Source organism: Acinonyx jubatus, chromosome C2, assembly GCF_027475565.1.
Source record: "Acinonyx jubatus isolate Ajub_Pintada_27869175 chromosome C2, VMU_Ajub_asm_v1.0, whole genome shotgun sequence".
NCBI lineage: Eukaryota > Metazoa > Chordata > Mammalia > Carnivora > Felidae > Acinonyx > Acinonyx jubatus.
Window position 1 is genome coordinate 73,220,619 of NC_069384.1, and position 20,207 is coordinate 73,240,825.

The 20,207-nt window shown below is 49.0% G+C and overlaps 1 protein-coding gene across 1 annotated transcript; it reads right to left on the reverse strand.

The window, feature by feature from the left end:
* Positions 1 to 16,924: 16,924 nt before the first annotated feature.
* Positions 16,925 to 19,809, reverse strand: HES1 (hes family bHLH transcription factor 1). The gene is made up of 4 exons (XM_027061178.2): positions 19,101 to 19,809; positions 18,869 to 18,964; positions 18,514 to 18,601; positions 16,925 to 17,853 (listed from the first exon to the last, which is right to left on the reverse strand). The coding sequence occupies exons 1-4, from the start codon at positions 19,206 to 19,208 to the stop codon at positions 17,303 to 17,305; spliced, it is 843 nt and encodes a 280-aa protein (XP_026916979.1). The 5' UTR covers positions 19,209 to 19,809; the 3' UTR covers positions 16,925 to 17,302.
* Positions 19,810 to 20,207: the final 398 nt, after the last annotated feature.

The window sequence follows — 20,207 nt, forward strand, 5'->3', positions numbered from 1 at the left end:
GAAAGAGCTGGAAGAAGCAGAAATCGAGAGTGGGCCGAGCCTGGGAACCAGGGTGGAGGGGTGAGAGTTGAAGGGGGGTTCTGTGTTCTGGGGCAGATAAAGTACACTTGCAACTCACGAATCATACCCATCTAACTGGGACGCTGACATAAATATTCCACAGTTCACAGGGTCTGCCCATACTGACCCCCATGTGGCAGCAGGTGTATTGGGATAGCAATTCAGGGGATTCTGGTCTCAAAGCTGGAGGACCCCTAGGACCATATGGTCCAATGCTCCCAAATTACAGATAAAGAAACAGTTAAAGGAAGGCAGGTGACATTGCCAAGGTCATCATGAGTTGGAGCAGGGACCATCTCCGGGTCAGGTTCTTCTGGCTCCACCTGTCCTCATCCAGGGGATTGGAAGAGGCAGCTTTTCCGGGATGACATTGACTGATGGCTATGACTCATTAGCACATGGAACCAGTCAGACCTGGCCTTTCTCTGCCCTCTCTTTTGAAATTATCTTCAGCCCCGGAGCCTCTTGTAACCTCTTCTCTACTTCACCAGCTGCTCTCACCTCCCAACCTGCCTGGAATCCCCAGCCTTTTAAAAAAAGAAGCACGTGTTTTACATGAATCACCTCAGGGGGCCCCTTAGAAGAAACTCTTTACTTACACCTAACCTCCCCAGAGACTGAGAGGACAGTGTCTCATTCATGTGTTTCTCCACGGTGGCAGCACATAGTAGGGGCTCAGTCAGAGTTGAGTGTTGGGGGCAGGCAGAAAAGGATGGAGACCAGAACTCCAGGCAGCCTGGGGAGCCATGAGCTTTCTGACCTTTGGTTGTGGGTTTTCTCGGCCAAGCCCTGAAGCCTGTGGTGTGGCAAGGAGAAGTGACTTTGTGTGCCTGTAAGAGAAGCAAATGTGTTTGCTATTAGACCTGCATTTATACTCAGATATAGTCAAAGGACTGAAGGAGGCTCCCAAACCCAATTAAAATCAAACCAGATCAAGTTAGTAGGTAAGTCTTAGGCATCGGGGACGACAGCTGGAATAGGCTGGTGAGCCCCTTGCCTTTTAATATGAATTTCCAAACACGCAAGCACAAGCTTCCTCCAATAACAATGCATGACTCAGTTCCGGTCTAATTCTGGAGTTAATATCTCCCATCCACACGCAGTCAAGAGCAGCTGGGTGACAGGCACTGGCATGGAGACATCATGTGGATTTTGTTTTGATGGCTCTTTTGGACTGGGGTCTGCAAAAATACATATTCAGTTACTTAAACGTTTCAATCAAAGGCAGAAAGAAAAACACGAGGAATGGCTTTCAACCACACTTCAAAGATGGCAGCTAAGATGCTCTTATAAGGTCATAACCAAAGTCAAGGAGGAGTTTAGAGATTCCCAGCCTGGACTTGTTATAGCCCATAGTGTTTTTTGTAACTTCAACTGATGTCATAGGTTGCTCAAAATACAATTAAGTATACTTTAGCCTAAAGATTTACACACACACACACACACACACACACACACATCATGTGATGCCTGATTAGCTACATTTGCCACATTTGCAGTTTTGCTAAAGGTTGGCTTGTGGGACAAGAACGAACAAGAAATTAAGTAACACACAGGCAACTCATATCCAAATGTGGCAGGTCACTGAAATTACCTTTGAAAGAAAAAAAAAAGAAAGAAAGAAACCTTTACAAAATAAAAACCCTCAAATCAGAAAAAAAATACAAAATGTCGTACAGAGAGGAAAATTACTATTAAAGGAAAATAACAGATGGAACCAAATCCTGAAAACTTTCAAAGTTTGACTGTCGTTGTTCCACGGTGGTTAGGGATAATTTGGGAAATAAAATAACTTTCCTAAGTTACTGTAGCAAAATGCATTGAAGTGGACCGAGCCGGGTTTTAACTGTGTCATATAAAGGGCATGGTGGGAAAGCGGGCTAAAACGAGGGGTGGGGTCTTTTTGAGGGGTCTTGTAGGCCCCTCCGAAGGAGTTTGAACTTCATGGGCAGTGAAGGCTATGGAAGATTCCGAAGGGGAGAGGGGAGAAGGTGGGAGTTGGGTTCAGTTGGAAGTAAAGCCCAGTTCAGAGGATGTAGCAATGGCTGATGTGCAAAAGAGGAAAGACTCTCTAGCTGGGGTAAAGATGACGGGATAGCTGTGGCGGGATTTCGATAGAATTATCTGAGCTCTTGGTGGATGGTGATGGCAGGCAGGTGTGACAGGAAGGGAGAAATAAAAGACAGTTCTGAGCCTGGATATCTGGGAGGACTATTAGATCCTCAAGTGCTACTCTGGCCAGAATGGTAGCCACTGGCCCCCCGTGTCTACTGAGCACTTGAAATGCGGTTAGTCTGAATTGAGATGTGCTCTCAGTATAACACGTATACCTATTTCAAAGACCAAGTACCAAAAGAGAACATAAAATATCCCATTAATAATTTTGCATGTGGATTACATGTTGGAATAATATTTGGGGTATATTATAGGGTTAAGTAAAATATTAAAATTAATTCCACTTAAAAAAATTTTTTTTTCATTTATTTATTTTTGAGAGACAGAGAGAGCACAAGTGGGGAGGGTCAGAGAGAGAAGGAGACAGAATCCAAAGTAGGCTCCAGGCTCTGAGCAGTCAGCACAGAGCCCGACGCGGGCTCGAACTCACAAACTGTGAGATCATGACCTGAGCTGAAGTCAGATGTTTCACTGACTGAGCCACCCAGGCTCCCCATTTTTTTTTTTTTAAGTAATGTGGCCACTGGGAGCGCCTGGGTGGCTCAGTCGATTAAGCGTCCCTCTCTTGATTTTGACTCAGATCATGATCTCGCTTGAGTTTGAGCCCTGCATCAGACTCAGTGCTGACAGTGGGGAGCCTGCTCGGGATTCTCTGTCCCTCTTTCAGCCCCTCCTCCCGCTTGCTCTCACTCTCTCTCTCTCTAAATACATAATTTAAAAAAACAATGTGGCTACTAGAAAATTTAAAATTGCCCACGTGGCTGGTGTTCGATCTTTCTCGGGCAGTGCCCCTCCAGTGGTTTCCCATTACGCTTCGATTCAGATCCAGATTCCTCACTGTGATCGTCAAGGCCCTATGTGATCTGACCTCTGCCAGCCTTTCTGGCCTCAATGTGGGGCACACTCCCTTTGCTCTGCACGCTTCGGGCACGCCGGCCTTTCTGGTCTCCCAACACGCCAGTCTCTTCCCTGCCTCGAGGACCTGGTCCTGACCGTGCCCCTGCCTGTAACGTTCTCTCCCGAGCCCTTGACCTGTTGGATCCTTTGACCCTTCACACGTCATCCAGCTCAGATGCCACCTTCTCAAGAGAGCTTCTTTTGACTGCTGTTTCTGAAACCGCTTTACCTCCTTCCCGAAGCCACCCTCGATCTCCTTGCCCTTCTATTTTCCTCAGAGCCCTTCATCTGTATGGGAATGACCTTGCTAACTGTTTTGTTGAATGTTTTTCTGTCTATCTCTTCCTGACTACTATTTAAGCTCCGAGAAAACAGGGACCCTGTCTTATTCTCCTTTGTATCTCCAGTGTCTAGGGCTGTTCCTCGGACATGACGCGTGTGCCATAAGTATTGATGATGAGAAATACAGAAACATTCAGAGGAGGAGGGGTTGGGGAGTTGTCTCGATTGTTATTTGCCGTGTAAAAACCACCCCCAAATTGAGTGGCTTGAGAACTGACACTGGCCGGCCTGGACACTGAGAACATAAACCACATCTTATTGTCTGTCTTAACCTGACTTCGTGCTATTTCTCTGCCTTCGTTAGCAGAACTTTAGTTTTCCTCTGCTTCACTCGTATGACTGTATTTCTCCAAGAGTCCTGTGCCCAGGGAAATGGTTCATCTGTTCATCAAAGGAACGTCCCGTCAACTCTTCAGTGGGAGATATCGACAGATGGTCTGTGCCCTGAGATTCTCTGAGTTGCCTGGCTGGAAACCCTTGCTTTGCTGTTTCCACCAATTTTGGATTGTCACGTGGTGATCCTTGCCCAATCCCAATTACACCTCCACACAGAAAGACTGCCTGAAACCAGGCTCCCAGTTTTCAATAAATTCTGACCTGACCTCCCCCCTTGGAGGGACAAAGCTTTGGTAGGTGTTCTCTCTTACTACAAGAAGCAATGAATTCAGCTTTGTCTTATCAATAGATTGGGTTCATTTTACTTGGGGCCAGCTTTATAGGCTTAAGAGAACAACATTCTCTATCTCCCATCATCGTGTGAGGTGACTGGGCTCAGCTGGGCAGCTCTTCTGTTCCACATACTGTTGGCCATGTGGCAGGCCTCTTGGGACTCCACCAGCTGCAACATCCAAGATGGCGCCCTCGAACGTGTGGTGCCTTGGTGGTGATGGCTGGGAGGCTGGCCTCAGCTAGGATGCTGGGAGGGCAGGACTTCTCTCTCTACGTGTAGTCTTTAAAAAAAAAATTTTTTTTTTTTAATGTTTACTTATTTTTGAGAGAGAGAGACAGAGGGTGAGCTGGGGAGGGGCAGAGAGAGGAGGAGACACAGAACCCGAAGCAGACTCCAGGCTCTGAGCTGTCAGCACAGAGCCCGACAACGGTCAGGCAGGGCTGGGAAGGTGGGGAGCCTTCTCCTCGGTCCTCAGGCTGAAGCCCCAGGGCTGACTCAATCCTGTTGCATGACCAAAGGGGCCCAGCAATGTTTTCTGAGCAGCACCACTTGCCAGGTGGGCCCTGGGCTGATCTCAGCAGAGGGATGCAGAGAAAAGTACCCGATATCCTCTGTGTGCCAGTCTAGCACTGAGAGACCCAACAAAGACACTCAGGACTCAGGAAGATAATAACTAAATGCTGAGCTGAACTGTTCCAATTACTAGGATAGCCGGCATCCGGAAAAGAAAAATATTTTCTCTAAGCTGTTGTCTAAAAATATGAACGTTTCAGCTATCAAAGTGGCATAACCACTTTACAGTGTTTGGAAAACGGGGAAAGGAAAAAAACCCCACCCACATTCTCCTTCCCTAACACAGCCACTCTGACAATGGCAGTGTGTTCCCCTCCCAGCCTAGTTCTGTGAGTGGGTGCCGTGGGTGCACTGGGGAACTTGTTAAGGAATGGGTAGCTTTGTGCGACTTATTCACAGAGTTACAGAGAAGACTTCCCAGTCCTTTACAAAGGGATCCCACTGGGAGAAGTGACTCAGTCACGGCCTTTCCTGGGTCTCTTGTCACTCATCAAACCAGATATTAGCAGGTATTAACAGTGTCCTGGGAACTGGGCAGGTGTCGGTGGACCCCTGGTAGGGCAAGCAGGTGTGCTGGGGTCTGAGGCTGTGCCTGGAGGTAGGAAAAGGAGGGAGGGGGGTGGTGGGAGGCAAGGACGAAGGGAAGACAAGCAAAGACAAAGGCTGCCTCGGGGTGCAAGGTGGGGGCAGCCTGGCCCTTGCCCTATTTGTGGCCCTGGGCGCCGTGATCAGCCATTTATAGACCTTGCCCAGGCCGGCCAGAGTAACATCTTCTGTCTTCCCTGACTAGGCCCACGAAATCGGGTCGGGCTTTTTATTTGACTGGCCTTCAGGGCTTCGGGGGTCACCTCTTAAGTGACGCCTTCCCTGATTATCCATTCTGAATTAGACCCTAGCCCCACTTTGGTCTCCTTTGGGCACTGCATCCTATTTTAGCTTTCCTCTCAGTATCTACCGTGAGCTGACAATCTCTCCTTTGTTTATTTATTTATTTATTTAATTTTTTATTGTCTTCTCATCAAAGGAAGGGAATATGTGGCGTGACCTCGCCTATCTTGTTCCTTGCAGAAACCCTGGTGCCTGGAACAGTGCCTGACACAGAGGAGGCAGTGCAGTAATGCCCGATGAATGACTGACTAAGCCAGTCCCAACTGGGAGCTGCTTTGTGGGCCAGTGCCCCGCACTGGTGTGGGATGCCGCTCACGGCCGGTGCTGTGTCCGGAGCTCCAGGCAACCTGAATGGACGCCAGCGTCTCCTCTAAAGAAGCCCCTCTGGTAATACGTGCTCATTTTAGTCTACCACAAAACTGAATGCAGAACACCGGCAGCCACACATGGGAAAGAAAAGCCCAAACATATTATATCTAGAAAGGCAGCAACTGCTTCTCGGGGAAGTTCTGCTTACAGGTACCCGGATCGATCTTGTAGCAAACAACTGTTTTGAATCGGGGACTTTTCTGGGGGTGGCCTCAGCCGTAGCTGGCACTTTGGAATCACTTGTTACACCCTTCTGTGCTTCTCCCCCACTGGTTTCTCTGGGTCACAGTGTGACTCATTCACCTATTAAAGCATAGCTCGTTTTCAAACCAGCCACACAAATTCGATCTTCAAAATCTGATGCTCTCCTTACTTCTTAAAGTTTGGGATTTACTTTCCAATTCCCCCTATAGAGTTTTTTAAAAAGTTTATTTATTTATTTTGAAAGACACACACATACACACATGGGTGAGCGAGGGGCAGAGAGAGAGAGACACACACAGACACACACACACACACACACACACGGGCGAACGAGAGGCAGAGAGAGAGGGAGAGAGAATCCCAAGAGGTGCACCTCGCTGTCAGCACAGGGCCAGACACATGGCTGGAACTCACAAACCCGGTGAGATCAGGACCTGAGTGGAAAGCAAGAGTTGGATGCTTAACCGACTGAGCCACCCAGGTGCCCCTAGAATTTTTGAGTCTGAAAAATTCCTGGTAGTTCATTTGTGCTGAGAATCATTAATTTTTATGTTTACAAAAACTTGCCTTCAATTGCATTAATTCTCTGACACTTGGGAGACCAGAGGAAGGAAGGAACCTCCAGTTCTCAAGCTCTGAGAGATTTTAGTTATGCGTATTAAGGCAGCAAAGCAGGAGTGAGGAGAACCGATTTCCAGCTGCTCCAAGTTGGTTCTGGTTACATATGTAGCAAAAGTTCAGGCACCGTGGAGATGGAGTTTAGGCTTCCCTTGGAAGCTGACAGGCTTTAGACAGTGGGGCTCAGTCCTGTCCATTGCTGCAGAGAATGAGACAAGTATAGCCCTCTAGCCAGAAGATGTGGGTTCCAGAGACCCACCTCTATTACTTTCTAGCTGCCTCCTTAGCCAGACCAACTACTATCTTTGAGACTAATTATCCACATTTGCTATCAGGTTAACATGACCAGTCTTACTTGCTTTGGGGATCAAATGAGAAGGTGTTTCTGAAAACACCTTGTGAACCTTGAAGTATTGTTCAAACGTTGGTTTTTATTTGTATTCATATCCTGCGTCTTACTATGCTAGCATACAGCTTTCTGGATGTCTTCCGTATGGTAGGCACTGTGTCACAGGCTGGGAGTACAGAAATATATGTTGTTTCTGCCTCCAAAATGTGCCCGGTCTGGGCTGGGGAGACAGAGAAACAGACACTATAATCCAGTATCATCAGTGCTGTGTGAGAGGCCCCAGGACAGCGCCAGAGGGGTCAGGGCCAGGAACTAGAGGCATCTGGATGACCTTCTAGAAGCAGGTGAATTGAGCAAAGTCTTGCAGGACACATGGGGTAGGAGGTCCCTAGATGCAGAAGTGGAGGTGGGACACTCCCAGCACAGGACAGTGTGTGTGTGAAGGGATAGAAGGCAGAGAGAGCATGGAGAGCTTGAGGCACTAAAGCTGATTCGCATGCGAGTGGTGCGTGGGCAGGATGCAGCTTTCCTAGAGAGACTCAGGCAGGTGAGTTGCCTGGGAGCAAATCACACAAGTTTCTAAGTTGTGGAGGCAATAGGAAGCCTTTGGAAGTTTTCTCACAGAGATGTGGTTGCTTGGCTGTATGACGGGGTATGGCTGATGGGTTGGAGGCGGGTGTGACTGAGGGCAAGGAGATCAGTCTGGACGAGGGGAAAGCAAAAGCCCCCTAACTCCTGCACAAAAGCGTTGACAATGGGGGTTGAAATTCCCAAGACAGGGAGGCCTGAGGGGAAGTTCCTGGTGACTCCTGATGCTCAGGGAGGAGATAGGTGGGTGGGACAGTGGAAGTCACATTGAGCCTGGGGGGACAGGGTTGGGCATCTCCCAGGCACAGGGTTTGAGCCATACTGACTTCCATGTGGAGACGTCCAGTAGGCAGTGGGGTCGATGGTTTGGAGCGCAGGAAAGAAATCTGGATCGGAGACAGCAGATCTGATGGTTTTCATGCAGATGCTAATCACTGCCATGGGTGGCTGAGCCACAAGAGAAGCAGGACATGGATAGAATTGTCAGGGCCCGCGACCTTCATGGGGCAGGTGGAAGGAAAGAATGCACTGATGGGTGCTGAGAAGTTGCCAGACGGGTTGGAAGAAGTCAGGAGGAAGAGGTGCCCCAGGAGGTAAGAAAGGAGGGAGTTTCAAGGATGGGTGGAGTCTGTACCCGGTCAAAACCTCACAAACTGTTGGACAGAGGAAAAGACAGAAAAGTGATCATCTGGTTTGTTCACTGAGTTGCCCCCGCCGGAGCATTCTGTGGAGAGGGGGACACAAAAGTCTGTCTGAGAAAGGTGGCCCTGAGAGGAGCAAGACAGCTGAGACCATGAGGGAGGTTTCAGGGGTCCGTGGTGAGAAGGGAGAGAGAAGTGGCAGGTGGAGAGAGGTTTAAGCTTGAAGTTGGCTCTAACTGTGGAAAAATAAATGTGCTGATACGCTGAGGAAAAAAAAAAAAAGTAAAAAGGGCAAGGGAGGTTGAAAGTCAGGAGTAAGGGGCACCTGGGTGGCTCAGTCGGTTAAGGTTGAGTGTCCGACTTTGGCTCAGGTCATGATCCCACAGTTCCCGAGCTGGAGAACCACAAGGGATTCTCCACTGTCAGCACAGAGCCAGTTCAGATCCTCTGTCTCCCTCCCTCTCCCCCCCACCCCCCTCTCAAAAATAAACATTAAAAAAAAATCAAAAATAAATAAATAGAAAGAGTTGCCATAGTGTACCAAGCATGATATTTAAAAAAAAAAAAAAGTCAGGAATAAAAGCAGATAGTTTTGTGGACCATCATCTTCCACGAAGCGGGGAGGGAAGCATCAGAGCCGGTCCCTGAGAAAGGAGGGAGGACCAGCCAGGTGAAGGCAAGCTTGAGGGAAGAAGTCAGTAGAGAGGAGGAGGAACGGATGTTAAAGAGAGCTGGATGCCACCAAGGACAGACTTCTACCCGAAGGAGGAAACGTGGTTTGCCAAGGGTCTAGGGAGTCAGAGATTGTGTCCTCACTCACAGCCCATGGGATCATTCATGCTCCCCGCCCAGGTACAAACCCTGACTTTGGGGACCCCACTCCCGAGCCCAGGAGTGCACACTCCTCACCAACCCCGCCTCCTGCCCAGGCACCCTGGGTGGGGAAAATGAAGAGTCATTAATCCAGCAGGCTCAAAAGAAAGGCAGAACCAGGCAACGAGCGGGTTCACACCCAGACTGCAGGTAGAGGGGCATTTACTGCAAACAGAACAGATTTCCAGGGAGTACAGTGGAGAGGCTGGGGTGGGGGTGGGGGGTGGGGTCCCAGCAAAGCAGGGAAAGCACAAAGCTGGGGTCTGGAGCCACGCCAGAGGCTGTGTGCTAAACATAAAAAGCTGGCTTTTAAAAAGCAAGTTGAATTCAGCCCACCATCGGGTTAGAAAGTGATTGCTAGATTGGATGGCTATCAAATGGATTGTTTTGAAATCCAACTTCTCTTTTTAAACCAATGTGCATGTGTAAATATGGCTATGGCCTTAGGTCTTTGATAAGGGAGTCCTGTGGCAAGAAAACTTTGTTAGCCTTTTTGAAAGGCTCCCGGCATTGAACTGTTTCAAAACATCTCTTCTTTGTGTGGATACCTTCTGTTTTGAACTTACCATGAAATCTCAAAGACATCACACTAAAGTAGTTTCAGAGTTCTCTAGAGGACCATGTATCATACTGCCCCTCCAACCTGAGCAACCCGTCTTGCCCCTACCCCTACCCCAAACAAGAAAACAAAGATAACACAAATGAGACTTCAGTATTTTTTTCATGTTTATTTATTTATTTTGAGAGAGAGAGAGAGAGAGAGAGAGAGAGAGAAAATCCCAAGCAGGCTCCGTGATCTTAGCTCAGAGCTCTGCTTGGGGCTGGATGCAGGGCCCGATCTCACGAACCATGAGATCATGAGCCCAGCTAAAACCAGGAGTCGGCCGCTTAATCAACTGAGGCACCCAGGTGCCCCTAGTTTCAGAGTTTTTTAGAGGCTTGTTCTCCTCTGCAAGGCATTATGGCCAAGTCCACAATTACTTTGTTATGTAGAATTTTAAGGGAAATAGCTGTTTGATTCTGCAAGACTTTATTTGTATAAAAATAATCATAGGGGCCCTAATTATGGAACAGAACACAGGAAAGAATAACTTTGAGTGTTGAAGAGTATTTCTTCTTCACAAATCTGGTATGTGGGAAGCCTTCCTTTACATTTTGTATCCCATCCCTGAGCCCGTCTATCTGTTGGCATTCACTAAAATGAAGAAATGCCTTCAGCACTTTTCCATTTAACTTTTACTCCTCAATGTCATACGTGGCAGTTGCTTCTGAAACTAATTTGACATTGTCTTTGCCCTCCCCTGCCCCTGTTAAGGAATCGTATTCCTGTTACACATTTTGATGCCATAAGGATAGATTTTATAGCTAAGGGGGAAAAGCTGAGAGAAGAGAAACTATGTAGGAGGAAACATAACAATTTGGATGCTGGCATTTGTGGACCCCAGGAGTTTTTCACTAGGCTGGAGTTTTCTGTAAGCAGGACTTACAAATGTCATGTCTCACCTGGGTGACTAAACAAGGAAAATTAACATGAAATCAGATCACCTTTGTGAATAATAAAATAGTAAGTTACAAATAGTATTCCGTAAATAACATTGCTGTCATTAAGTGATACTTGCAATTTTAAAGGGGAAAATGCATTGATCTCTGCTTGACTAAAGGCAAATTATGACTGGAAGCATATCCAGACATAGAGTAGCTACAGTAAAGCCTTATTATTAATTTAGGCTACAAGTACTTACTTGGGTTGCAATCCTAGCTCTTTTTCTTACTATAAAGAAAGATTTATATAGTTTACCCTTGAACAATGCAGGAGTGGTAGCACCCCCCCCCCATTCTAAAATCTGCATATAACTTTTGCCTTCTGGAAGCTTAACTATTAATACTAATAGCCTAGTGTTGACCAGAAGCCTTAGTCATAACATAAACCATTGCTTAACACATATTTGTTTGTTATGTGTATTATATACTGTATTCCTATGGTAAAGTAAAGTAGAGGAAAAAATGCTATTAAGAAAATCATAAGAAACAAAATACATTTATAGTACTCTACTGTATTTATTAAAAAAAAATCACATATAAGTGGATCTGCTCAGTTCAAGCCTGAGTTGTTCAAGGCTCAACTATAGTATAATTTTGCAAGATTCATGTTTAACCTGTTTGGGAGAATACATTCTTTAAATGACTTTAATGCATTAGTTTTAGGAGAGCAAGTGCTTTTGTAAACTATGAATTCAGACTCACTACAAGGATTTGCAAAGTTTACTGCTCTCCCTATTGGATATTTAAAATTCAGACTTTTCACTAATTCAGACTGACATTCTTGTTTAACAAGACTAATTCAGTAAGTTTATTTAATTCAGTAAATGTACTAGTGGAAAAATTCTAGCCAGTTAGGGAACTATGTTTCCTAAATGGAAGGAGTCCTGATAAACAACAGATCACATTCTTTTTTTTCCCCCAGAAAAGAAGTGGGCAAGTGAGAAGGATGGGAAGCGAGGTTTTAGGATCAAGAGGGAATGTGGTGGTATTTTTAATTCTTGTTACTCTGTTTTCCCAGGAAGATGACAAGATATTACAGTAAAGGGTGGGGTCTTAGGAGCAGGTATGTGAGCAAATCCTGTCAGATGCAGTCTTCCTCTGATGTGCCACGCAGTGAATGCGACTCTCGATCCCATGGCCGGTCTCCAGAAACTAACGTGTGGCCCACTTGCTTATAACAGTGGAAATACAATGCGCATCTATTTGAGTTTGCTTCCATGTCTTTAACTGCAGATGAAAATACTTGGTTATAAAATCGTCCCACGCCTTGGTCAAAAGTTTTGAAATATGCCTGATAAAGGTTCTTACAGCCTTTACAGAGCGTGTGTCAAAATGCTGAGGAAAGAGAAGCACAGACCGGGGAGTTGAGAAGGATCTTAGAGACTTCCGGTCTAACCTTCTCACCTTATCAGGGAGGAAACCGAAGCCCAGAGACTCAAGGGGACATGCTCAGCATTTCACGGGTAAGGGCCACTTTGGAACCAGTTCCTTGACCACATCAAGGTGATTGTGCTCATTCAGAAGATATTAGTATCATAAAATGATTAATCTTGAAATTAACCATTTGACAACCACTTTTCTTAGGTGGAATTTGATAGTTATCTACTGTGCCGGCAATGTCTGTGGTCACAAAAATTCACAGATTAATTCTAATTTGGAGGACCAACAATGTACCTGCTAAGACAAGTACCCTTCTTTTGTACCACCAGTGCATACTACCCCACTTTGATGGCACTTAACACAGAGCAATTATTATTATTATTATTATTCATTTTTTTTTTTACTGGTTTGTCTCGCCTACCAGACTGAGAGCTTTATAACTGTAGAGATCAAGCCTTTCTTCTCCCTTTATTCCCATAGTGCCTGGCTCAGTAATTATTGAATGAGTACATGAAATTGGAAACTAAGGAAGAGGCAGTGGTCCTTTCACCTGGGGCCTGGTGTAATTAAAAGCAGTCCCTGAAATCACTGGGCAAAGTCCAGGCTTCGCTTGCTAGTTTGGCGAACACCCTTGCCTCACTATGGTTGCTCAGGAATCTTACTAGCTGACGGGCACGGAGGCCTCAGTGCCAAGCACCATTCTCAATGCTTTACATGCATTTATACTTATTTTATCCTCACCACCCTATGAAATACTACCCCATGAGCCCCCTGTTACAGAGGACGCTCAGAGAAGTTAATCTGCCTTGGACTTACAACCTAAGCAATCTGAAGCCAGATCATGTGCACTTAACCCCCAGGCTATTCTGCAATAAACCAAGGACTAAAGCAGACAGCTTGGTCCTCTTTTTTTTTTTTTTTTTGACCTCTAAGCCAATTTATATATTTGCAAATTGAAATAGGACAACCATGGCATCCTTCCTGAAATTTCCCCAAACTGGACCTAAATATTTACCTATCTCTGCCTTTTCTTTCACCTTCCTATTCCTCCTTTTTCTTCCCGTTGAGCTCATCTTTCACCTCTCTGCTTCAAGTGCCAACTCCCTGCAAAACTTACCTGGTTTCCTCTCAAATCAGAATTAATCTCTCTGTTCTTAGGTGCCCTTTGTTTAAAGTTCATTTTTGGCACTTACCTCATCATCCCCGGGATGAGTCACTTGAATGTTTGTCTATCTTCCTAGCTAAACCAGAGCTCTCGGAGGGCAGGGGCTGTGTGGGGATTAGTCCTATCTTTGTAGCGCTTGCCTCGGGCCTGCTAGACACTTAGTAGGTGCTCAGGGTTTTTAGAAATGAGATATATTTTTTTTACGAGTCTAGAGTCCCTGTCTGGTGGCTCCTTCTTTTTTGGGACGCCGGTGTGGGCTGAGATGCCCTTCCCCCTTCCGCCCCCCTCCCCCTTTCCCTGCCCACTCCTGCCCTGGCTTGGCCTGACGCTTGGCAGTGCTCGGCAGGCCTCGAGGGCCTCTGGTGCCCTGACACTGGCCTCGGCCCAGTTTCCCCGTCTTCTAAATGCGGCCCGGAGCTACCGGGGGAACTGGAAAAACACTGGCAGGCCGCCCCACCCCCAGGCCCTGGCGGGGCCGGGCGGCCGCATTTCTGCGGCTAAGGCCTGCTGCTTGGGAGGCGCTGGGGCCTGGGGCGGGGGAAGCGGGGGAGGCGGCCGGGCGCGGGCGGCTGCCTGCCTGTCAGCGGGAGCGGGCGCGGGCTCGTGTGTCAGCGGCTCCCTCCTCCCTCTCCCCCTGCCGCCGCCCGCCCGCGCGCCCGCCCGCCCGCCCGCCGGGCCTCCCGGCCTCCCGCCGCCGCCGCCGCCGCCCGCTCCCCCCGCGGCCTGGCAGGTTGCCGGCTGCACAGGCGGGGGTTCGCGCCGTTCTCACGACCTCTCAGGTTGCCTGAGCTCATCTGGGAGCTATTCATTTCCTGCCAGAAAGCAGCCAGGCCTGCTAAGCAAACCACCTTGGCCGCAGGGCCGCCGGGGCTGGCCCGGCGTGGCCGCCCTGGCCTGCTCCCGCCCGGGCCGCGGGCCCCGGCGGCCTCCCTGGAACCCCCGGGCCGCCCCGGCGGGCGCGCGGCGGGGGCAGCTCGGCGGCCCATCTGGTTGCACTTAGGAGCCGAGGAGGAAGCTAGCAGCGGGTTGTTACCGGCCAAGGGGTGTGGGAAAAGTTAATTGACTTTAATGACAGGTTTCCCGGGACGGTGGTGACGATGAGGGGGTCCAGTTTAACCCCTGGGTCCCCGCTCCAGAAACACGTGGGGGTGAAATGGGGCGCGAGAAGGGGGCGCGCCTCGGAGTCGCGTTTATTCACTAGAGAAGGCTCGCGTCTTGACCGGGAGAGCTCCCCTTCCAGTTCAGCGCCTTTCCCGCTCCGGATGCTGCCAGAGACCGCGGGGGGCCGGGACCCTGGAGGGTCTCCATTGAGACGATAATCGCACTGCGGCGGAGGCCGGCGGCCCGCATCCGGACGTGGAGCTTGGAGCTGGGCCTTATCTCCGGGAGCCATCGGCACTGCCCGGGGCGGCAGAGAGGGGCTGCTGGGTGTGTCTCAGGCCGTAAACTAGGCCAGGCCCCAGGGATCCGGGTAGGACGGTGGGGGGTGAGCAAGATTGCAATCGTCTTTGAAGCTTCATTCTCCCTAATCCCCAAACTACTTACTCCAGAAACAACCTGGGTGAGGGAGGGCACAAGGTCTTGGAAATAAACCCACTCACTGGACTTGGAAATGTCCCAGATAAGGGAAATGACTCATCCAAAGTGACACAGTCAATTTAGTTGTGTAGCTGCCAGAGGAGCCTGAAATTCCCATAGAGGCCTGGGTGTCCCCCTTCTGCCCATATTGTACAGGAACAAATGCCTCATCTGAGTTCCCCAAATCCGGGAAACAAGGCTATCAAATTATCAAATGAACAATTATTTACTGCTTTTCCTTAAATTTGTTAATTCCCACCTCCAAGATCTTTGCATTTTTGATATTAATAAAAATTCATTTATTTCAGTCGTTCCCCTTCAGCACAGGGAAAGACAGGTTTAGTTTGAAGTTGGTGTAGAGATTGCACGTGTGTGTGTGTGACTTTTTAAAGAATATAAATGTATTTTTGTAAAAATGAGACCCTGATGTCTCCATTATTTATGTCAGGACAGTTAAGGACTTCTAGTGGGGCCGGACAGATTTGCCAAATGAAGCATTTAGGCTTGTGTTGAGTGTCTTAATAGAGCAATTGTTATTATGTTTGTGTTTAAACAAGAGGGAAATCATGGGAAAATGGTATGGTAAAGAGGAGTGTGTGTATGTGTGCGTATTCTGGGGGGTGGGTGTCGGATACCTTTCACATAAGGAGGCAAGTAGGGGCCAAATTTTATGAACTATCTTTGAAAACTTTCCCTGTGGGTCCGAAGCTGGATCGAAGGTATTTGGGTGGAAAACTGTCTGCTAGATCATTCCTGTGATAGAGCGGCTCTCCACACTGGCCTGTGGGAAAGGCCAGAGCAAGGCGGGGGAGAGGTAAAGCTTTTGAAACAAGACAGAAAATCGTTGGCTTTATCTTTGTTAGGAAGGCTTCAAAGATTGATTTCTCCCGCCTCATCCTTCTCCTCCCAGAAGCAGTTCTGAAAGAAGGGGCATGAGGGGAGGCCGGCGGGAGGGGCCGGGCCGGGAGGACTGGCCGGCAGTGGGGGAGGAGGGCGCGCCCGCCAGACCCACAGCGCGGCTGATGTGTCTGGTCTCGCAGGGCTCGTGGTTTTCATTTCCCCAACACCTGGATGCAGTCAAACACCTGGCCAAATCTGACAAAATCTGACAAGTCTTTGTGATGGGATTTGGAAGAAATTCCCTGCAGATCCTGGCACAGTTTAAAGCTGTCCGCTTTGAGTTAGGACTTGTTAAGGAGGGTTATGTGAGCTGAAACCCGAGACAACCCTTTTGCTTCTATCTGGAGCCCACATCTTGCCTGGAAATGGGGCATGACCAAGCGAAGGGGTCGCTTGCTGTTTGTATTAAAGGGAAGATGGCCTGTGTGCCTGCCAGAGCGGCCTCCACATGCTTTCTCTATTAGAGCCAAGCACAGAAACTTATCAAAAACATATGTCTGGTGTTAATCATCTGGACTTGGGCTCCACTTGGGAGTCTAACTAGCTGTCCCTTGGCAAAAGGAATCTGTTGACCTTCTCAGCTTGCTTGAAGAGGGTGCAGAGAGGCATTTCAAACTTTTAGAGGCTGGTACAAGGGAATGTGTAGCTGCACCTAAGTATTGCCTAATTAAACAGGCTCCAACACTAGAAGGCTGAGGCTGCCTCCATTTACATTGGGTGTCCATGTGTTTCCCAGGATAGTAGTGCTGCAGGGGTCTCTCTCAAGGTGCTGGGGGCACCCATTACTCGACTGATTAACTTCATGACTTCAGTCTGGTTCTATCTTCTTCAGAGGAGCTAGTGTGAGAACCGGGACTGAACTGCAACTAAAAAAATTCTGAAATCCTTGAGGAGATTGACCACAAATTGATTAGAGTAGCCATAATAGAGGAGTTCTTGCAAATTTAGTGGAATTTAGTTCGTGGAGGGTTGGTAAGGCTTGATGGATTGTTAAAAATGTTCTTTTAAAAACAAAAGGGCCAATGACTGAATTCTCAGGTTGCGCGTAATCCAAATTCTGCCAAGAACCTTTTTTTTTTAACACATATTCTGAAATAATCAGTTCTAAGACATAAAAGCCTTCACGCTTTTTTCTTTTATTATATTTTCTCAAATAAACTTCCCAAAAGGAAGATATTTTAAGAGCATTTTCAAACATCTTTGGCATCACATAAAAAAGAAATCTCGTGTAAAAAACGAAATGTCATCTGAACTTTTATAATACAAAGGCGCAATCCAATATGAACATATAAAATATATACAAATATAGTGCATGGTCAGTCACTTAATACAGCTCTCTACAAAAAAGTAACTTTTTAGAAATTAAAAAAAACCAAAGTAACCACTTAATCACAAAAGTCCTCTTCTCTCCCAGTGTCCAAGTTCCTGTTGTGTATCCCGAGGGAAGAGAGGTGGGTTGGGAGTTTAGGTGGAGGGGTGACCTGAGCCCCTCAGTTCCGCCACGGCCTCCACATGGAGTCTGCCGTGAGCGAGGGGCCGCTGGAAGGCGACACTGCGTTCGGGCCCACGGAGGTCCCACTGCTGCTGGTGTAGACTGGGATGACGGGGCCGCTGTGAGCGAAGGCCCCGTTGGGGATGAGGAAGGCAAACTGGCCGTCCGGAGCCGGCACCACCTGGAAGCCGCCGAACACCTTAGCCGCCTCTCCAGCCGGGCTGCCCAGCTTGCAGGGCGCGCCGCCGGGAGGGGGCGCCGCGCCCCCGGGGATGGGCACGAGCGGCGGTGGCGGCGCGAACGGCGCGTGCTGCGGGCCGCCGGGTCCCGGCGGGGGCGGCGGCGGCGCCTGCAAGGCGGGGTGCGGCTGCCCGGGGTAGGTCATGGCGTTGATCTGGGTCATGCAGTTGGCCAGGTGGCCGAGCAACCGGGTGCGCACCTCAGTGTTAACGCCCTCGCACGTGGACAGGAAGCGGGTCACCTCGTTCATGCACTCGCTGAAGCCGGCGCGGTACTTCCCCAGCACGCTCGGGTCTGTGCTTAGCGCGGCTGCGGGCCAGAAGGAGACAGACGGGTCACCCAATGGCCCTGGCCCCGAGGCCACCGCCTCCGCCCTGGGAGGTCCCCGCGGTGCTCCTCCCTGACCACCCGCCCGCGGAACTGCCCCGGCTAGAGGGAGGTTGTTTAGAAAAATCGTCCACCTCTCCACACCAGCTTGGCGACCGAAACCGAGGCGGTGCCTCTCCATTCCTGGTCGCTCCATCTTAACCCATACAGCCTCACATCTTCCCCCTATCCTCCGTGCGCGCGATGTGACCTTGGGCAATGCCCTCCACCACCACCTCCCCCCCCACCCCGGCCCCGCCAACCGGGCCTCATTTCCCCTTCTGTAATAGGAAAGCGGGGAGTGCTAAACCAGATGACCCCCAGACCCGCCACGGTTCTGAGTCTTTTCTTCGGCACCAGCTTCCCCCACTGCCAAGCCGCCCGCCACCCTCGCCGCTACAACCTCCCTCCCTCCCTTTCCGGAACAGTAACAACTTGGAGTTGTGGCTATAAATAAGCCCCAGACCGTGGGAACGCAAGAGTGAGCCAAGGCAGTAAAATGTAGCTGAATGCCTCTCACAACCACGGGCGGAAGTCTGGAAGAAATCACCGCGGGGCGAAAGGGACGCCCGCAGAGGGGGACTCGCGGCAAGCCGCCCTCACCCGTCATCTGCGCCCGCTGCAGGTTCCGGAGGTGCTTCACTGTCATTTCCAGAATGTCCGCCTTCTCCAGCTTGGAATGTCGCGAGCTCTGCACAGAAGAGGCAAGGCAGTGAAGTGAGAGCCCCGCCAGCCGCCTCGGTGTGCTGTGGTTCCTTCCCACACACCCACCCCCCTCCGCCCCCCGGCCCCGGCGCCGACATCCCTAGACCCGGGAGGGGCCCGGCCCTCCCGCCTCAGGGAATGCAGTGCCAGCGAGGACGATCCCGTCAGCGAGGGGGTTTCACGTTGAGTATCTAAGAAATAGTATTTTGTTTTAATTAAAAAAAAAAAAAAAAAGGCAGCATTGCCCACTTACATCTTTTTTAAGAGCATCCAAAATCAGTGTTTTCAGCTGGCTCAGACTTTCATTTATTCTTGCTCGTCGTCTTTTCTCCATGATAGGCTTCGATGACTGGAAAGAAATAAAAATAGAGCCCTGAGTTCCCATGGGATCTGCCATTTCACCCCGGAGTTTAAAGGAAGAAAGGAGCCCCCCAACCCCGACTTAATTTCTTAGGGCTGCAGAGAGATAGTGGTACTGCCCTTACCTTTCTGTGCTCAGATGCTGTCTTTGGTTTATCCGGTGTCGTGTTGACACTGGCTGGGGTAGCAGCCACCGGGGACGAGGAATTTTTCTCCATTATATCTGCTGGCATTTTCTGTTGCCTTTTTTTTTTTTTAATCCCTAGAGAATTTTATTTTTGGAGTCCTTCACACAAAAAATTGTTTTGTTTATGTCCCTTTCACTGGAGACTTTCACAAAACTACTGAGCAAGTGCTGAGGGTTTATTATAATATTTTATGGCTACTTGGTGACCGGTAGCGCTATTCCAGGACCAAGGAGAGAGGTAGACGGGGGATTCCACTGTTATCTGCACCAGCTCCGGATCCTGTGTGATCCCCAGGCCCTGGCGGCCTCTATATATATCTGGGACTGCACGCGAACGGCTCGTGTGAAACTTCCCAAACTTTCTTTCCCACAGTAACTTTCAGCCAATGGGAGGAGGAGACACGCGGCACCGCTCGTGGACCGCGCCCCCCCATTGGCCGCCAGGCCTTGTGCCTGGCGGCCAATGGCGCGCGCCTGAGCCCGGGGCACCGGAGGCTACAACGTCAATCAAAAGGATTTTAACCCTTTGCTATTCTCCCTGCTGGGCTTTGCTTTACAGGGGATTTTTCCGCAGGTTTTGCTCCAGTCTAGTTTATTTCTTTTGGGGCCAGCGTCTTTGCTCTTTATTTCCTTTCACGTGTGTAATAGAGCTGCTTTGATACTAATAAGTTCATTTGAAATATATTCTAAAAAAAGATTTAGAAGGACAGGGATAAAAGAGGAGAACTGTGCAAGGGCGTGAGTTACCGATACATCTAAGTGATTTCCCGCTCAGACTCTATACATTGGGGTAAGGAAGATAATGAAAATCGATCATGCAGAAAAAGGGCAAAAAAAAAAAAAACCACTCCCCCCCCCCCCCCCGCCACACACAAAAAAAAACCTTTCGCATGCAGAATAAGGAAAACAATGCCTACCTTACACTTGGGATTTTTCAGAGCAAGGTGTTCTTTTTTTAATCCCCCACCCTACCCCCGCCCCTCATTCCTCTTCTGCAGTTGGGGCCTTGGATCCCGCGCTTCCCCAGGAAACAATCAGAATAATT